Raw genomic sequence first — 17,905 nt, 5'->3', positions numbered from 1 at the left:
TTCACTGGCATTGTACAGCTAGATTTAACCTAAGGTATTTTTCTTCCATTTTTTCTTCTGTAAAAAGCTCATTCAAAAAAGTAATTTCTTTGCAAAATGGCTCCACAAAAATGCAAAATAATAATAAAAGTAATCATACATAAAGAATGAAAAAGAAAGATGAAAATGGTGATTTGTATATTCATGCTTTATGTTGTAAGCCAACAATGAACAGTTACATCTTTGCTAGAATAATATGATGTAAAATATTGTTTTATGTAAATGCCTGTTATTCTGCTTGAAAATGTCTGGAGAACTTACTGGGGTTCAGATTTTAATTTTCAAGTGTGTCAAGAAGCCGTTTAGTGTTAAAATCACATTAGTGTAGTAGAGCATATGGAAGCCATCACAAACCACGAGGCAGGGGATCATCAATGCATTCGTCTGTGGCTGGGAGTAATTGGCCTTCATTTTAAGATCGATTCTGAAATGACTTTGTTTTTAATGTTTCATGCTGTATAGACTCCTGCTAAGCTACAGAAAACATAATGTAAAAATGCAAATGTCAAAAATGCCACACATATGTACAAGTTTATTTTGCTCTATTGGAAACCCAATATGGATGCATTTCCTGAGTGCTTTCTTTTTTTTCTATATTATTTCATTGTTATTAACTCCTGTAATTTAATAAATCATCGTATGAGTTTACTGCTAAACTGTCTGTACAGTAATCATGCATGCAGATAAGCGGGCTGGAATTAGGTTGGCATGCTAATTGTGTTGTGCTAAACAGCTGTGCAGACACACTGAGTGGGGAGTACAGCTCCCACAAAGCCCTTTATATCAAAATTTACAGTGCCCGCTTATCCCTGTTCAACCAGTCTTTCCAGAGGCACAGTACTGTATATTTGTACTGTATACTGTAAATAAGGGCTTATAGAATGTTCCACAGTGTTTTTGATACTTTTACTCATGCAGTGGGTATTCAGAAAGTGCCCTCCTCCTGTATGTCTGGAAGTTTGATTGGATATAGCTATAAAACCAGGCAACAGCGCACGTCATATTGTGGATCTCTATTTCATGATTTACAAAAATAATAGTAAACTGAATAGTTTAAAAAGAAAGCAATAGCAACTAGCAACTTAAATACACATCTACTACTGTAGACCTGCACAGCTTTGTGTCAGATTGTGATGCCACCACAAATCTTGGGTGAAAGAGAAGGCCTAACAAGTCAATGCCTCTTTTTTTCCCCTTTCTTTCTGCCTTTTTTACAACGCAAAAACTATTAATTCTCAGTGATGGGCATCTTTTTTTGTTGTGTTAGAGAAAGGTTTTTTTTTTTCATTTTATAAGAAATTAATTAAAAATACTGAATATACATATTTAGTCGCTCAAGTAGGGCCAGCTTTTAGAACAGCTGTTTAATGCATTGTCCAGGATGAAACAGTTTTTAGTTTGTTGACAGGCTGCATAAAGCACTACAAAACTTTAATGATGTGTTTATAAACTTTCTCTTAGATTAAATAGTGCTTTGGAAAATTAGAATTAGCCTTTTGTGGATAAGATCATTGTCTTTTAATTGCCTCAGGGTTTATTACTCTAACTCCTGTATATTTAAGTCACTTGACCATACATACTCACCACTCATATTTCCCAAAGCAATAATACCCGTAATTAAATTCTGATTGCACATATGCCTGTCAAATACCAGCTCATAACATTCTGACAAGTGTTCATTTTCTTTGTTTTATGGTTTAAAGTCTAATACACTAGACAAAATCTGCCTCCAGACTTCAGGGCACAATATAGCATTACATGTTTAATGTTGAACACAAATTAATTTTTTTAAACGAAAGTCAATGAAATGCATTTTATTATTATTATTATTATTATTATTATTATTATTATTATTATTATTATTATTATTATTATTATTTATTTCGTTACACTATGTAAGCATCAAAATGATCTTGCTGGTAACAAATAATCCAGTATTCTAACCTTCATATAAATGTTAATGCAATGTTAATACCAGGGTTTCTTGTGGGTATCCTGTCACTTCCTGTATTATGCACTGCCACCACCAACTGACATATCCAAATGAGATTATTAATGGATTTCATCCTCTGAAAGGCACCTCAGAGCTCTGGCAGACACACTTACACAAGAGCGAAAGCAAACAGATTGCATCTATCAGTTGACATTCCCAGTGGTGGACATTACCGATGATATACAATAGGGACTGGGTGGACAGGCGGCCAATTAAACCAGTCATTTGAACAGTCTAGCCTGGACACTCACAGGTGTCTATTTTAATTATCTTAAAAAGCAGCAGATATTAACGCTGCTTTCCTAACATTTATACACCTGATTTTGTATTGTATGTAGTAATGTTAGGAAGTGGGTCAGCCCCTGTGAGAAAACAAGTGCAGGAATAATCCAGAGTCAAAGTATTTACATGTGCTGCTGTTCAGATCTTTCAAATACCCCACAGTGTTTTAAGATATTTTAGTACCTTGTACATTTTCTTATCTCCCAAAAAGTTTCCTTTTTTCCTTCTTTTTCTTAGCATGTTAAAAAGATGATGAAAATGAAATCACGAAAAAGGTCACTAGAAATTCAATACATTGTTAAAACCCAAGATAAATATGGGCTGTAGCTGTTTCTTGCCTTCACGCAGTGCAAGTTTGTTTGCAGGTAGAGTATATAAAGCTGGAATGATTTTTTTTTTAGGAATATGTTTTCCTTCCATGTGGGAGTGTGGCAGGTGAGACACTGCAGGATCTCGGTGACTAGAAGCCTAGCAAGAGACCTGACATAGTATGACAGTCACAAGCACTGATCCCATTTCAGTCTGCTGTTGTGAGATGGAAGCGAATGGCCTATGGATGCAAAGGGACACAGCAGCTGCACAACCTCCTCTTAGGACCCTGAGTGTGCCCTAAAGCAAAGCAGTCCAAACACGCCATTTGACTGTGTGAGGGACACAGGGTGAATTACATTACAAGAACACAAATCAAATATGAAATTCTTTTACCAAGTCTTTATACCTCCATATATTTACATAATACAGTTGTATTTGCAGCGACTGTATATAAAACCACAAAATACACAAAGGCACAGATAGTAATACAATTAGGGTGGTATATGGGATTTATTTGTCTCAGAAAAGTAAAATACAAAATAAATCACAGATTATATATATATATATATATATATATATATATATATATATATATATATATATATATATATATATATATATATCAGCAATGGTTAAAACCTACATAAATAGTAAAATAAATTCAGGTAGCTGTTCTTTCCCCATGCGTTTGAGTATCAGTTAACCCTTATACTGTGTGTATACTTATTCACTGATATCTCATTACAAAAGGGTTAAACAGAAGCGTTGTTTGTTTGTTTTTTTTTGTTTTTTTTTGCAAAGCAAAAGTCTATATCCAATTGCTGTGAAAATACACAAAATGGACATTTAAAGCAACCCCACCCAGTTTTTTTTATAAACACATGCTTTTCATTGTATGGAATATCTCCAACACAAAAGGCTGAACAAACAACCCACGCTCTGGAGCTCTCAATGGGGTCTTTAATGTTACTGCTCGACATATTGATTTTATTTTTTAATGAACTGTATGTGCTGTGTGACATGTTATCTTCTTTGCATTTCACCAGAAAGACCCTTCACAGAGAAGGATATGTACTGGACAGCTTAATGGAACTACAGCATGGCAGCATATTCATAAAGAATATTATTGTGAAAGATGGGTAACTTTACCAGGTGTTTTTTATTTTATATGTATACATATATTCACAGCTGCAGAGGGAGTAGGTGTCTCATTGTGAAAGATGGGTGACCTTACCAGGTGTTTTTTTTTTTTTTTTTTTCATATGTATACATATAATCACAGCTGCAGAGGGAGTAGGTGTCTCATTGTGAAAGATGGGTGACTTTACCAGGTTTTTTTTATATATACATATATTCACAGTTGCGTAGCAAGTAGGTGTCTCATTGTGTAGTGGCTATATTGAGCTGCTCTGGTTTCTTTAATCTCGAGTAAAGAATTTAATTTACGCCTAGCAAGCTGTGAACATAGGTTTCATCACCCACACTACCGAAGAAGCTTCCTTTTTCGTATAATGTTGAACACAGTTGAAAAGAATAAAAAGTTATAAGTTAAAGAAACACGGTGCTTGCATTTCAGCCACTAAACAACACTGTCCCTATATTAGTGCTTTTATTTAGGCTAAATAAACAATAACCCTGCCCAGTACAATTCATGGTTATTGCGTGGTATACTGCAGTGAAAGGCACTGCACGCAGGCCTTCACATTTAACTTAAAGGCACTTACTTTAATGGAGGCCCAGAATAGTAATCTATGATGTTAGCTCTGGTGCTGGTCTTCAGAATGATGTAGGAAACAACAATATGATAGGTATCCTTGGAGTTTAATGAAGTTACTGAAAAATAAATCTTTATGCAACGTGTATACAAAGGTATGATGGCTGCGGAGGGCTTGTATGTAAGAACTGTATCTTATGAAAGTATCAGCTTTATACACTCATGATTGCCTTGTACTTTAAGAGAAGGATACATAAATAATATCCCATTTAAGTCTTACAATAATATATTTTAATATGCCTATAGTATCCTTTTATATTGACTTCTATAGTTGAGCAAGAATCTGATAGCAATCACATGCGGAAAACATGTGCATGTTTCCTATGTAATTTGCTTAAGGAGTCATACACCAAATGCACTATAACAGGGGAATGGGTTTTAGGGAGGCTGTGTGGTCCATTGGTTCGGGTAAGACGTAATTGTAAGTGACTCTGCAGCTGATGCATATTTCACACACCCTAGTCTCTGTAAGTCGCCTTGGATAAAGGCGTCTGCTAAATAAACAAATAATAATAGTGATAGTTTGCACATCGCTGTTTCTTTTTTTAAATGTAAAATGTTTGTAACCCAAAGGTTAGCTGCAGTAAGTTCCCTGACTGGGCTTCACTGGGTGAAACTGCATATCGATTTACCTTTTTATACCTTAGATGTGAAACTGCCAAATCCCAGACATTTCCATTAAAAGATAGGCTTTAGTATATGCAGTCGAATAGCCAGTCTTATAGAGACCTATCCCATGCTGATAAAGCAGGGAATCAGCATCGCACCACTGAGCTTAGTTTAGCACGAAGGAGACACATTCATTTTTCTCACTTTAATCCATGACCTAAGGTTTATTAGAGCATGCAGGGCAAACTGGGTTTAAAAGTAATTTCACAGAGAAAATGTATAGGTGTGATATGGGATATAGGAACTGATAACAGGCTCAGTGTCACAGATCCAGTTTCCACACACCCCCATGTCCACTATCCCCCAGAATACTATAGGTGCAGATGAAGAGTGAGGCATGTATTGTCATGTTACTCCACTGTGATGGCTTGCTTACTAAATATATTGGTTTCCCCAGAATAGATTGTAGTCTTAAAAACTATATTAAAAATATATATCACATTGAAAGGCATACCTGGTACCAGTCTCGGGGATTCAAATAAAAATAGGTCCTGCCCCTTTATAGTAAATTGATAATATTTGAGGTACCGCTGCATGTTTCGGATGGATGGACTTCTCATTAAAATGTATGTGTATATATAATCATTATTTTGCTATACTCATATTTAAGCATAAAGGATCTCAGCAGGATTAAGAAGACAACAGTTGCCCCACCCCTGTCATTCTCTGTTTATTCATCTGTCCCATCATCTGGTGTGTATACATTATGGAGTAAAGGGCAGGGCTGATAGTTCTGCAACAGATACATCAGGGAGTCCGATTATCATAAGCGAACAAGTGTATGTATTTGTCAAAATGAATGAATGTTGCATTAGTGTGAATGTTTGGTTACTCTGTATCCTTTCCAATTTAGAATGCAGTTCTACAAACCTTATCCATAAGTAATTGGAGGGAACACATTGAATGTATTGTGTATACTGCACATGAAATGCGCGCAAGTCAAATGTTAGAGATGTTTATGAGATGTACTTACTAGAACTAAAGTCATTGTATTTTATCTTTCTCTTAATTGTATTAATACTTGTACTGTGATTCTTGAAATGTATTTTTTGTTTACGACTGTAAGTTGCCCTGGGTAAGGGTGTCTGCTAAGAATCAAATAATAATAAAGAATAATAATAACACAGTCTAATTTCATACAGCCTAAAAATATGCCACCATACCATTTTTAGCCCTAATGTTTACATTAAGTTATAAAGGTCTGTAATACTTTTTTCTTGTGTAACTGTAAAAATATAAAAGCTACATGTAAAGTGTTTCACTCTGTATACCCTCTTCTAAGAAGTCCAGTTTGAATATGAAAATACTGGATTTGTTAAACTGGTTCCATTTCGGCTGGCACTTTACTGAGGCAGAACCCTGTAATTTGCACCCGTCATGTATGCTGATGTGAATGAACGGCGAGGCAGTGTGTATCCTTTGTGATGGAGTCTGCCAGATCCCTTCCAACTCCAAGATAAAGCTGCCTGACAGCATGCCAAGCACACTTAAGTGAATCATTATTAGAACTTTGTTAATACCTGCCAAACACTGCATATACTGCAAATTATTATTATTATTTTTATTATTATTTGTTCATTTAGCAGATGCTTTTATCCAAGGCGACTTACAGAGACTAGAGTGTGTGAACTATGCATCAGCTGCAGAGTCACTTACAACTACGTCTCACCCGAAAGACGGAGCACAAGGAGGTTAAGTGACTTGCTCAGGGACACACAATGAGTCAGTGGCTGAGGTGGGATTTGAACTGGGGACCTCCTGGTTACAAGCCCTGTTCTTTAACCACTGGACCACACAGCCTCCATCTTTCTTGTATTTATTTATTTATTTATTTATTTATTTATTTAATTTTTTTGTGTGTGTGTGCGTCCCATGACGATCACTGCTATCTTTTGTATTGATTACTCCTTTCAGCCTTGGCAATACTGTACTCACTTTCATTTCCATTACTTCACGCCTCAGTAGCATCATTTTTGATCCCCCACCCCATACAACCTCCACTGCCTCTGTATTACAGACAGAGATTATTGATAGCTTTCCACTACCAGTTTTGCTTTAAGATGCAGTTGATAGAAACTATGAATATACTGATAAATTGCCTTCCCGTTGGGCACTGGGATTCTTTTCAAGTTAATGTATTCATTTGTCGAATTCTGTTTCTAAGGGAATAGAAAACAATTTCAGAGCTAATAGATTTTGTCAGAAATTCTTCAGAAGAAATTAAAAAAGTGCCCTGTTTACCTCAATGCAAAGCTGTCTATTACTAGTCTGGCTGAATCTGAAGCTTAAATTACTGTACCATTAAAATTCCTTTTGCATCTAGTTACAAGCGTAGATGATCATTTCCAGTGCTGCTAGCTTGCTGTAGAGTGACCATCTGTGCAATACATCCACACGATTTTTCCCTGTTCAAACCATAAAGGCGTCAGAAACACTAGTTCAACAGGTCAAATAGATGTGTTTAATCCATATACTGTAACAAAACTAACTGTATTAGTCTGGTTGACAAATTTTTTGTCTAACAGACAGAATATTTTTTATTTTACTATAGTTATCCTCCGATTTCATGATTAAATGATGATTTAATTTATGGATGATTTCCTGTAATTTACAGTAATTCCCTTACATCAACAAAAAGATTAATGTTCATTGATTGATCCCGTATTTATAATGTTTTAATATTTCAAGAAAAAAAGAAGCTGTATTTTATTTTAGTGTTGCTGTGAATACTGGAGTTACTGGGTACTGAGAATACTGAGTTACAGCTACTGCTGATTGCCAGCAGTGTTTGAAAATAACAGATTTTAATAGATGATACAGCATCTTTATCAACCTGGATTGCACACTTACTTGTATTCATCTTTGGTTTGATAAAATATTATATCAATTCGCCTGATTTTATCAATTACTTCTCAAAAAGTTCCCATCTGGTGTGTAGACAGCATCACAATGTCAGCAAAAAGTCTGCACTTTTCTGGACTCAGTTATTCATAAAGTTGTTTTTGTTTTTAAAAAATGTTTCCATTTTATTTTAATCAAAACAACCAGTGAGGATGTAATTACTTGTACAGTAGCAGAGAGAATAGTGCAGTAACACTTTACATTAAGTCTCTCTAATTAATGTGTATTTACATTGTAGTTACTTAGTAAATACATGTGCACATACACATAATTACAATGTTATTATCATTTCAATGTACTTCATTTTGCCTTAGGGTGAGAGTTAGGGTTAGGGATAGGGATATGGTTCAGGTTGGGTTAGAGTTATATTATGCAAAAAGATGTCCACATTAAGTACATTGTAGTTATGCATAACGACATTGTAATTATGTGTAAGTACACATGTATTTACCAAGTAACTGATATGTAAATACACAGTAATAAGAGACACTTCATGTAATGTGTTACCAATAGTGCATATTAAGTGCAGTGTCAAGTCCAACAACAAAGGAAAGATTTCCAGTTGAAATGCTGGGGGGCTTAGACAGGAGATCACACATGGGGCTGTTTTTCCTATGGACGAGTGCCTATTGATTTTGTCAGCTTGCTATTGATTTTTCTTCCTCACTAAGCTCTGGTGTGAAGATAAATACAGAACTGTCGCTATTCTGGTGAATAAGTATCTAATAATTTTCTTGACAGTTCCTTAATTCTGTAATGATTGAAATAAAGTACTTTGTGTATCAATTATCTCCCTCCTGGGGATGCGTATCGCTGGCAACAGGGATATAGTGGAGACCCTCATACTGCATGTATGTACCTGCTGTATGTCATACACTTTTTACATGAGTTTTAACTTATCTCTGCATCCCATTGTGATTGAACTTGGTTAGGACCTTATTTTTTTATTATTATTATTTATTTCTTAGCAGACACCCTTATCCAGGGTGACTTACAATTGTTACACGATATCACATTATTTTTTACATACAATGACATTGTTTTTACATACAATTACCCATTTATACAGTTGGGTTTTTACTGGAGCAATCTAGGTAAAGTACCTTGCTCAAGGGTACAGCAGCAGTGTCCCCCACCTGGGATTGAACCCACGTCTCTCTGGTCAAGAGTCCAGAGCCCTAACCACTACTCTACACTGCTGCTTAGCAAAAGTAGGAGAATCTGGGGACATAAGGTGTTGCCTATTTGTCTTTATGTAACTTACGTTTGTACATATAAATAGATGTAAGTCGTGGCTGTAAGTTACTTTTATAAATGTTATAGTTATGCAGAAAGAACAGTTTGTAACAAGTGAAATATCAATAAGAATTACTGTTTTCTTGCTATAACAAAATGAAAACCCATACAGACCTTTTTTTTTTTTAATTAAGAAGCTGGATTCCTTGGCCATCAACAGATTTGCCATGACACCCACATACTGTATTCCAGCCTTTAGACCCCCGTAGACTTCAGAATTCAGATGATAAAGACCTAGAGGTAGATTAAACATATACAATAATAGCATATAGCCTATGAAGTGGGCAGCAGTGTGGAGTAGTGGTTAGGGCTCTTGACTCTTGACTGGAGGGTAGTGAGTTCAATCCTAGGTGGGGGACACTGCTGCTGTACCCTTGAGCAAGGTACTTTACCTAGATTGCTCCAGTAAAAACCCAGCTGTATAAATGGGTAATTGTATGTAAAAATAATGTGATATCTTGTAACAATTGTAAGTCACCCTGGATAAGGGAGCCTGCTAAGAAATAAAGAATAGTAATGAAGTGTCTTATGCACTGTTCTCGTCTCATAGCCTAGTCTTTTATTATCAGACATATGTAATGTAGACTGTGAAAATGTGATGTCTTTGCTGCTTTAATTATATTCAGCTATGCGTTGTTTGTATTTTTCATGGAGAAAGCTATTCCATGATTTATCTTCAAAGTTTTAAAATAGAAACAGAGCACTGTGTTATCAAGAGGTGTTCAGTTTCTTGCCAGCACAACCATAATTAACCTTCTGAATTGCAAGTGTCTGCTGTCATTTCCTCTGATCATTATTTCCACTAGGTTTGCCTGTGTGAGACTAAATTATCCCTGTCAGGTTCTTTAACCATTCTGTGTTGGGTTTCACCAACGTCAAAACACTGACGAGATGCTCTTTTAAAATGTATGTTCTATGACATAGCTTGAAACTGTCCTTTTAAAATCTTCTTTTGTTGAAAGTATTAACACACGGGAGACTATACTGTAGTACACTATACTGTTCAGGACCCAATATATAATATTGTCTGCCAAACATGCACTGTATCAGAACCCACAGGTGGAATTCACTGTATATCAATTCTTAAGAGCCCACAAATACAAAAAAAGACAATAAATATGCACTACAGTAAATTAACCTTTTATATGTTTAATATGCTTTAATATGTTAGTGACTTTTTCAATATAGCTGATTACATATTTAATCCGGAGACTAATTGCAAACAAATACTTTTTTCCCTGTCGAGCAGACACTACATTATTATTATTATTATTATTATTATTATTATTATTATTATTATTATTATTATTATTATTATTATTATTATTACTGCTAATAATAATAATAATAATAATAATAATAATAATAATAATAACAATCAAGTAAAATATGCATGTACCATAAACTGATCAATTGTTTGTTGTTTTTTTGTTTTTTTTGGTATAAAGAAGAAATTCAGTGTTCACATTATTATGGACCATACTCTACTGTGTAAACTTGTATACATTGTATGTTTTTGCTGGCATTTCATTTACTGTATAATAAATTAGAACCCAAGACTGGCATTCCATGTAAATGACAATATTCTTCATCCATTTTCAGTTTCAGTACCTATAACATGGTGCAGTGGTTTGGTCAGCACTGAAACACTGGGTAGTGTTTACTGCATTACCCTATTATAAACACATACCTATAGCAAAATATATTCAATCTTTGTAGAATCTTAGTGAACAAACAGTAAAGCACAGACAAGCATTGCAAAAAACTGATGGTAAAAGCCATGGATAAATTCAGCTTGCTTCGACAAAATAATGCTACAGCTCCTAATAGAGAGGAGATGAGTGCTACACTGCAAAAGAAGTACTCTTTGGATATTATTTCAAATGTGCCACACGCTGTGCATATGATATGCAGTAACCCTGTAGTCTTGTTACATATGTTTTTTTTTCTAACTGAAGCTTTGTTTCTTTTGTTTTCAGTGCCACAATGGGCCGTAATAGCCATAGGCATCGTAGCAGTCCTGCTGATTCTAACCTGCTGCTTATGTATCTGTAAGAAGTGTTTGTTCAAGAAGAAGAACAAGAAGAAGGGCAAAGAAAAGAGTGGGAAGAATGCCATGAACATGAAAGATGTCAAAGACGGAGGCAAAAATGGAAAGAATCAGGTAAAGAGATTCTGTACCTATGTTCTGCACAGTTGCTTGGCCATTATTAGCCTGTTGCAAGTCAAGCCTGGGGATCTAATTCTTGGTACAATGTAAAAAGACTGGGGCACATCTCATAAATTCACCAATGTCTTCATTACCTGTAATCACAAAACATTATCACACTAGTAACTTTAACAATGCTTTACAAAAAGGTTGTATTACCCCAAAAACAGTAGGACTAGAAGTACAGGGGGACTAGAAGTACATAAAAGTACATGTATGGTAGGGCATTTCAGCAGGCTGTATTATCTAAAGAGGTTAAGACAGTGAGATTTGCCAAAGTAACATGTTACACTATATATAGTATCCAAAATTACGTTGATTAATCATTCAAAAAACATTTGGCACTCTACAAATGGCTATGCAGTCCATACTGCTGCATATACCTTTTAAACAAGTATTCATAAAATCTTCAGTAATAGTGAAATATCACAATCCATTGATTCACAATGAAACAGATTGGATAGGATCTTGCAGGTCTGTAATGGTCTTGTGATGCACGTGTCTTTTCCTGCTGTGAATAAGTTTTCACTGCAGCTTGCTGAACTGTCCTGCTTACTTTATAAAGCACTCATTAACCAGTGTCTGGATTGGCTTGTTACAATCACAAGAGACAACAGCCTATAATTACTGTATAACCTATTTTATTGTATTGAAATTACAATAAATAAATCGATTCGTTGCTGAGCATCGCAGTACTGTTTGTGCTAGATAGCCATTTCATGCTGTCCCCTGCTAGCCTTTAATTGACATCACATAATACTCTCATGTGCCATTTCATATAGAGTATAACCTGGAAGGCACTGTGTGGAGCACGTACATAGAACGCAGCTGCATTCCGGATCTTTCGTTTTGACTGCTGTCAGATTCAGTACTAGTTAGTTGTTTGAGTAGCCTTTAGTTCCTTTACCAGGAGCTGGACAAAACTGACGAAATAAAATAAGAAGGAAATGGCCATTTTGGTATGTGGATTTATATAACGTGTTTTATTCTTTTTCACTGTGTCTACACCAAGTTTGTTTCTTTATTTTTTTCTGTTTTATTTATTTTGTTTTGTTTGTTTGTTTCACGTGTGAACAATTGTATGGATTATTTTTTTTTACAGGACATCTCTAACACACAATGTATATCTTGTTTCAACGGATTCCTACATGTAGTCTTGGAAAATGATGTCCTGTTATAGTAATAATGGATGGTTTCACAGCCCTGGTTAGCACTAATATTAAATTACCTAAAGTAAGGTTATTCTTCAAGATTGTGCTAATCAGAGTCTGTGAACCCACCTGTGAGTGTTAATAATACATGTATTTACCAAGAGAAATGACCAGTTTAAATACATTCTTGAGAGTCGCTACATGGGTAAAGGATTCCTTTACTGGATAGGGAAAGGTCATTCTTACTTAAAAAAGGTTCATTTCCAGTGAACAAAGTATGAGGGACTCTGGTAATGAAGGGATTTGCAGCTAAACTACACAGCACGACAAGCTAACCACAGCTGGTTAAATAAATAACACCTGACTTGATTAATCATACTTCGCATCATGTCAACCTAGCACCAATAAAACTGAGACATTTTGATTGCTAAGTATAGTATTGTAAACCAGCTGGGTTTCAAAGGAGCTGTCCTGCAGACACCAGACAAGAGCCATGTGACCTTTGTGACATGACATTTGTATCAGTGTGGGTGATACGGCAGATAGATGGACAGTCATAACTGGAGGTTGAATGGAAGCCTGCAGCTCAGTCATTTCTCTAGGTTTGCCCACATTCTGTGTGTGGTTGTTTTAATTTTTGTTTCTTCCTTCTATGTCCTCCGTATCTGTGTTGTGTCTGATGACTGTTCTGGATTGTCGCTGGCGGTAGGTTTTTCTTTGCTGTTTGGATATTCATAGCTTGTTGCTGTGATTTATAGCTTCCGGACAGCAGTGGCTTCCTAAGTAGCAATTTATATATGTATATCTGCCTTGTGTGTGTGTGTGTGTGTGTGTGTATATATATATATATATATATATATATATATATATATATATATATATATATATATATATATACTCTTGCATGCTTCAAAAAGGATGAACCAAATTGATTTTCTTTTTTTCAGTTACATAACAGATTTTATTGTTCTCAGTGACTTGCCAGATTAGAAGGCAATGTTTTTTTTTTGTTATTATTTTATTTGAACGGATACTGTTCATTATCAACTAAAAATATATGGCATTACATATAGCCATAGGACCTGTGACATTTAGGAGGCAGTTATATACAATATTCTGTTATATTCAATTCATCTTTACATAACTGAGAACAGAAGGATAAGCAACCCTAGCATTAGATACAGTACTTTCCAGGAGCAGCTTACACAGCCATAGCTTCCTTACCACAAGAGAAGAAGTACTGAAATTACCATAGTTTACACAGATAGTTAATAGCACTTATATTCTATTAGCTCATCTCACAAGCAGGGTTCAGCATTATCCCTAACAGTCAGGGCAATATCTGATAAATAATATCACACCCTGGAGTGTTAAAGTAAGTGTTATTGCTATTTGAGTCAATTTCTTGTGTTAAAATTTCACACTTTAATTGTTAAATCTTGAATGTTTCTTCGCACACTAAATTTATACTCCAGTATGAGTTAAGTGATATTTTACACATTGTAAATTACAGGGAGCTTTCTAAATTGAATTTGATAACTGGCACTCTGATATTAAAATATTATTACAGTAAGTGATTTGTGTTGACTTAAAACCCCCTCCTAGCTCACAAAGCTCCCTATTTACTGGACTAAAAATAAATTCTGGCACCCATAAACACTGTGTTTAGTTTCTCACGCAAATACCAAATATTAAAGAATTGTATTACCCATTGACCCTTGTATACCATAGTATATATGGCTACATAAATGACCTAAAGAGCTTTGTAAAGCTATTGGGACAATTAATGTAATGCACTTTGATGAGCGATTAGTTCATAAAGCCACTAGCAGCTTTAGTAGACCCTGCTTCTAATCATTTTAGCTGTCACTTCTGCTCCTTGTTGTGTGTTCACCATATGCCATTTTCCTAATTTGTCCCAAGTCAGTGCTCAAGAATAAATTGGCATCAACAGCAAACTGTTTTTTTGTTGTTGCTTTGCTTACTGATATTTTCACATGGGGGTGGAAGTCTGACTTGACAAAGTTTTTTTTCTTTGAGCCAAAAATCAATTTTGTTCAGCCTTTGCTTGTACTCTAACGGATGGGGAAATACTTGAAAGAAGCCAACACATTTCTCCTTTAACAACACTGTTTGCTGGCATGGTGCTTACAGTTTTCATATGCATAATAAGAGACGCAGCTAAAGTATTTGACATAATGATTCTTTTACAACCACCATCTGGGAAGTGCATTTTAATGAGGGGGAACCATGCCGAATTCAACTAGTTTGTAAAAGCTACATTCACTGCATGTACGATGGATAGCTGACATGTTCTGATTATTCTGCACAGAAACTGCACTGAATGAACGAATGACCTTGTCTATTTAACAGCATGCTTTTCTGCAGTTGTCTCCCAATAAGATTAGCGAGGAATTTACTTAAATATCATCTTGACATTTCCCTCCAGATCCAGTAGTAGTAGACAATTTAAATGATTTGCTTGCAAAACATACCAAGGGAATCGTTTATTATTATTATTATTATTATTATTATTATTATTATTATTATTATTATTATTATTATTATTATTATTATTCCTTTCTAGTTGCTTGCTGATTTAAAAAACAAAACAGCAATAATAATAGACTGACTGCAAATCCTGAATGAATCAGTGCAGGGCAGAATGTAATTGGAATCACGTAGTACCTACTCCCAGCAGCTGTTCGCAGGGAGGGACCGGGACAGCTTGCGGAGCCCTGGGGTTGCTACTGGGACGACCAGGAAAGCTCACGTTTTCTGCCCCTGCCTTTCTCCTTCAGGCTTTAAAGGATGATGATGATGATGATGATGATGATGATGCAGAGACTGGACTGACTGACGGAGAGAAGGAGGGTGAGCCCAAGGAGGCAGAGAAGCTGGGAAAACTACAATACTCTTTGGATTATAATTTCACAGAGAACCAGGTGAGAAGAAATGCCAACTGGTGGATGACATTGCAAAGTGTGTGCATGTTGTATATGCTCCATTCTAAAATCAATGTTCTGTTCTTATTATGTTATTTTGAAATTAGCTAGTTTATTCATGGGATTATCACACTGAAGTATGTATTGGTATGTATGTATTGGCATATATAGAGATTCTCAACCAGCTGTGAACATATATTTTTACTTACAACACATGAGATATTGTGTTGCTAGAATTGCTCAATTTAACAACATCTTTGATGCCTTGGGTTCAACTAAATGCTTGATCATGCTTGTTTAACAGATAAAGAAAAAGAATGGACTACATGAGGAGTTTAAAAAATCAGTTTATTCAGAAGCTCCAGAAACAGTACAGTGAGTGGTTTATAAATAAGAATAACACCATGGGTGACAGTGACTGCAAGGGGTTGGTCCCTTTACACCCAACAAACTCATTTGCCATTCAAAGGGTAAACTTAATATTAAACGTTACAGCAGATGGTACACTGCATTAAGGTGTGTGGCGGAGTGTCCCGCCCCTATGTATTATTATTTGTATTTTTGTTTGCGGTGCGGGTAAAAACGCTGCATCTTTTATTATTATATTTAAAAACCCCGTGAGGATGCATGGCTGATCATCTACTAATTATTTAACTAGCTGACAGTCATGCATCCTTACCAAACGCGTACAGAATCTGGCCTAGGGGTAATAAGATAATTAACAACTAGTTAATCCCTCGGCCAGAATATATAAACCTGCAGCTCTCTGCACTCGGGGTTGAGTGTAGAGAGGAGAGTACGGGGAGCGGAGAGAAAGAACAATATTTAAAAACAATTGCTAAAACGTGCTGGATTATCCAGCATGACACTTACTTGTTTGTTTGTTTATTCGTTTGGCACTCGTGCCCTTTTGTTTGGTGTTTTGTTAAATATTTTGTTTCTGTTTATTTACTTAATAAATCCACGCTGAGTGCAATAGCATTCAGCTTCACCCACCCATCCACTGTTTTGGTGTCAGTCACTTCCTGGTCCGTGACGCTCACCACTGCGAGCAGGACTGTCACAAAGTGGTTGTAGTGTGTTAATATGTACTGTATGTGGAATAACAAATGCAAATGTCTGTATAGAGAAAATGAAAAATACACTACCAAGACCCAGTTTAGGTAAGAAACCGTGTCAAGTGTATATATCTTCAAGGTTCAGGTCTAAATTGCCCCACATTACCTGCCTCAGAGGGCCCAGGTGAGCTTGCTTGAAGCCTGATGGTTCGGATGATTGTGCTGCATCTCTGCCTCTTAAAGAGGGCTTAAGAGATCTTTTGAATTCTCATTGATTAAAGGTAATCCTCCCCCTACAGCCACACCATGGGACTGAGGTTAAATGACCAGTGTTGAGGCTGCCTTTATTTTACATGTATTGACGCCTTGCAGGGATATTGAAGGTGTGGGCCCAGTTAATCCTGTCCTGCTCAATTGCATATTCCAGCTCCCCTATTGGCCTGTGAGTCAGTGGGTACTGGAAAAGATGACATTATTACTATGCAGAGCGACCACTTTCTTATCAAGCAGATAAATCAGAAATTAGTTTCAGCTGGGATGAAATCCCTTTTTCCTTCAAATGCCTGTAGCCTTTATGGCTGGTACTGCAGTATATTCCTTTATGCTTTCCTTTACCAGTGTCAGATTTTGCATTTTAGTGAAGCACTCCTGTTGTGCACATAGCTGAGATCCCTAATATTTATTGCTTGCACCTTAATCAGGATTTCATGCATTGCCAAGATGCAACAGCCTTGGGGATTCTCCTTTTACCATTATCTACGGTGTCTATCCAAGTGGTATTCATTGCCATAGGGGCTCACTAATATTCCACATGCAGAGCTCTAATGGGCTTTTATTGCTGGTGGTGCCCATCTATTCTAAGGAGGATATATGGGATGGGATAGTTAAATCTTCCCTCAGTACAAGTGCCTGACAGGCATGTTAGCCCCGTGTGTGTTCAAAACCTGCGGTTCAAAACCTAAAGCTCTATTTTGTTTGGTGACATGCCATTTAAAGCCAAGCAAAACCTATGCCTCATTCAAGCAGCAAAATCCTCATTACATAACTCTGCAGCGCCAACCGTCTATCTACAGTATGTATTGTAGCTTTGCAGCGCACACACCCTACACTGAAAGGTTATAGATTTGAATCCTGCCTGACATTAGTTTCCTATGGGGGCTGTGCTCTCAGGTGAAATCCTTTGGCTGAAATGTTTTGCTGGGTCCTTTGCAAGGAATAACAATGCTTTTAATCCAGGCAGCCTGATTTACTTCAGTTTTTCAAACCAGAATGTAAC

General features: G+C 36.1%; 1 protein-coding gene across 5 annotated transcripts in view; it reads left to right on the top strand.

Moving 5' to 3' along the window:
• LOC117970982 (synaptotagmin-1) overlaps positions 1 to 17,905 on the top strand; it is a 195,341-nt gene that overhangs the window by 145,513 nt on the left and 31,923 nt on the right. For 3 of the 5 annotated variants that reach the window (XM_059027596.1, XM_059027597.1, XM_059027599.1), the window contains 2 exons: positions 11,246 to 11,430; positions 15,428 to 15,571. In XM_059027596.1, the coding sequence (XP_058883579.1) occupies positions 11,246 to 11,430; positions 15,428 to 15,571 (329 nt within the window). Of the gene's footprint in view, positions 1 to 11,245; positions 11,431 to 11,479; positions 13,332 to 15,427; positions 15,572 to 17,905 lie in introns of those variants that run through there. The other 2 variants (XM_059027600.1, XM_059027601.1) reach the window with 2 other exon arrangements.

This window comes from Acipenser ruthenus, chromosome 7 (genome assembly GCF_902713425.1).
Source record: "Acipenser ruthenus chromosome 7, fAciRut3.2 maternal haplotype, whole genome shotgun sequence".
Taxonomy (NCBI): Eukaryota; Metazoa; Chordata; class Actinopteri; order Acipenseriformes; family Acipenseridae; genus Acipenser; species Acipenser ruthenus.
The sequence above is the reverse complement of the archived record's forward strand: the minus strand, read 5'-3'. Positions and strand labels throughout refer to the sequence as shown.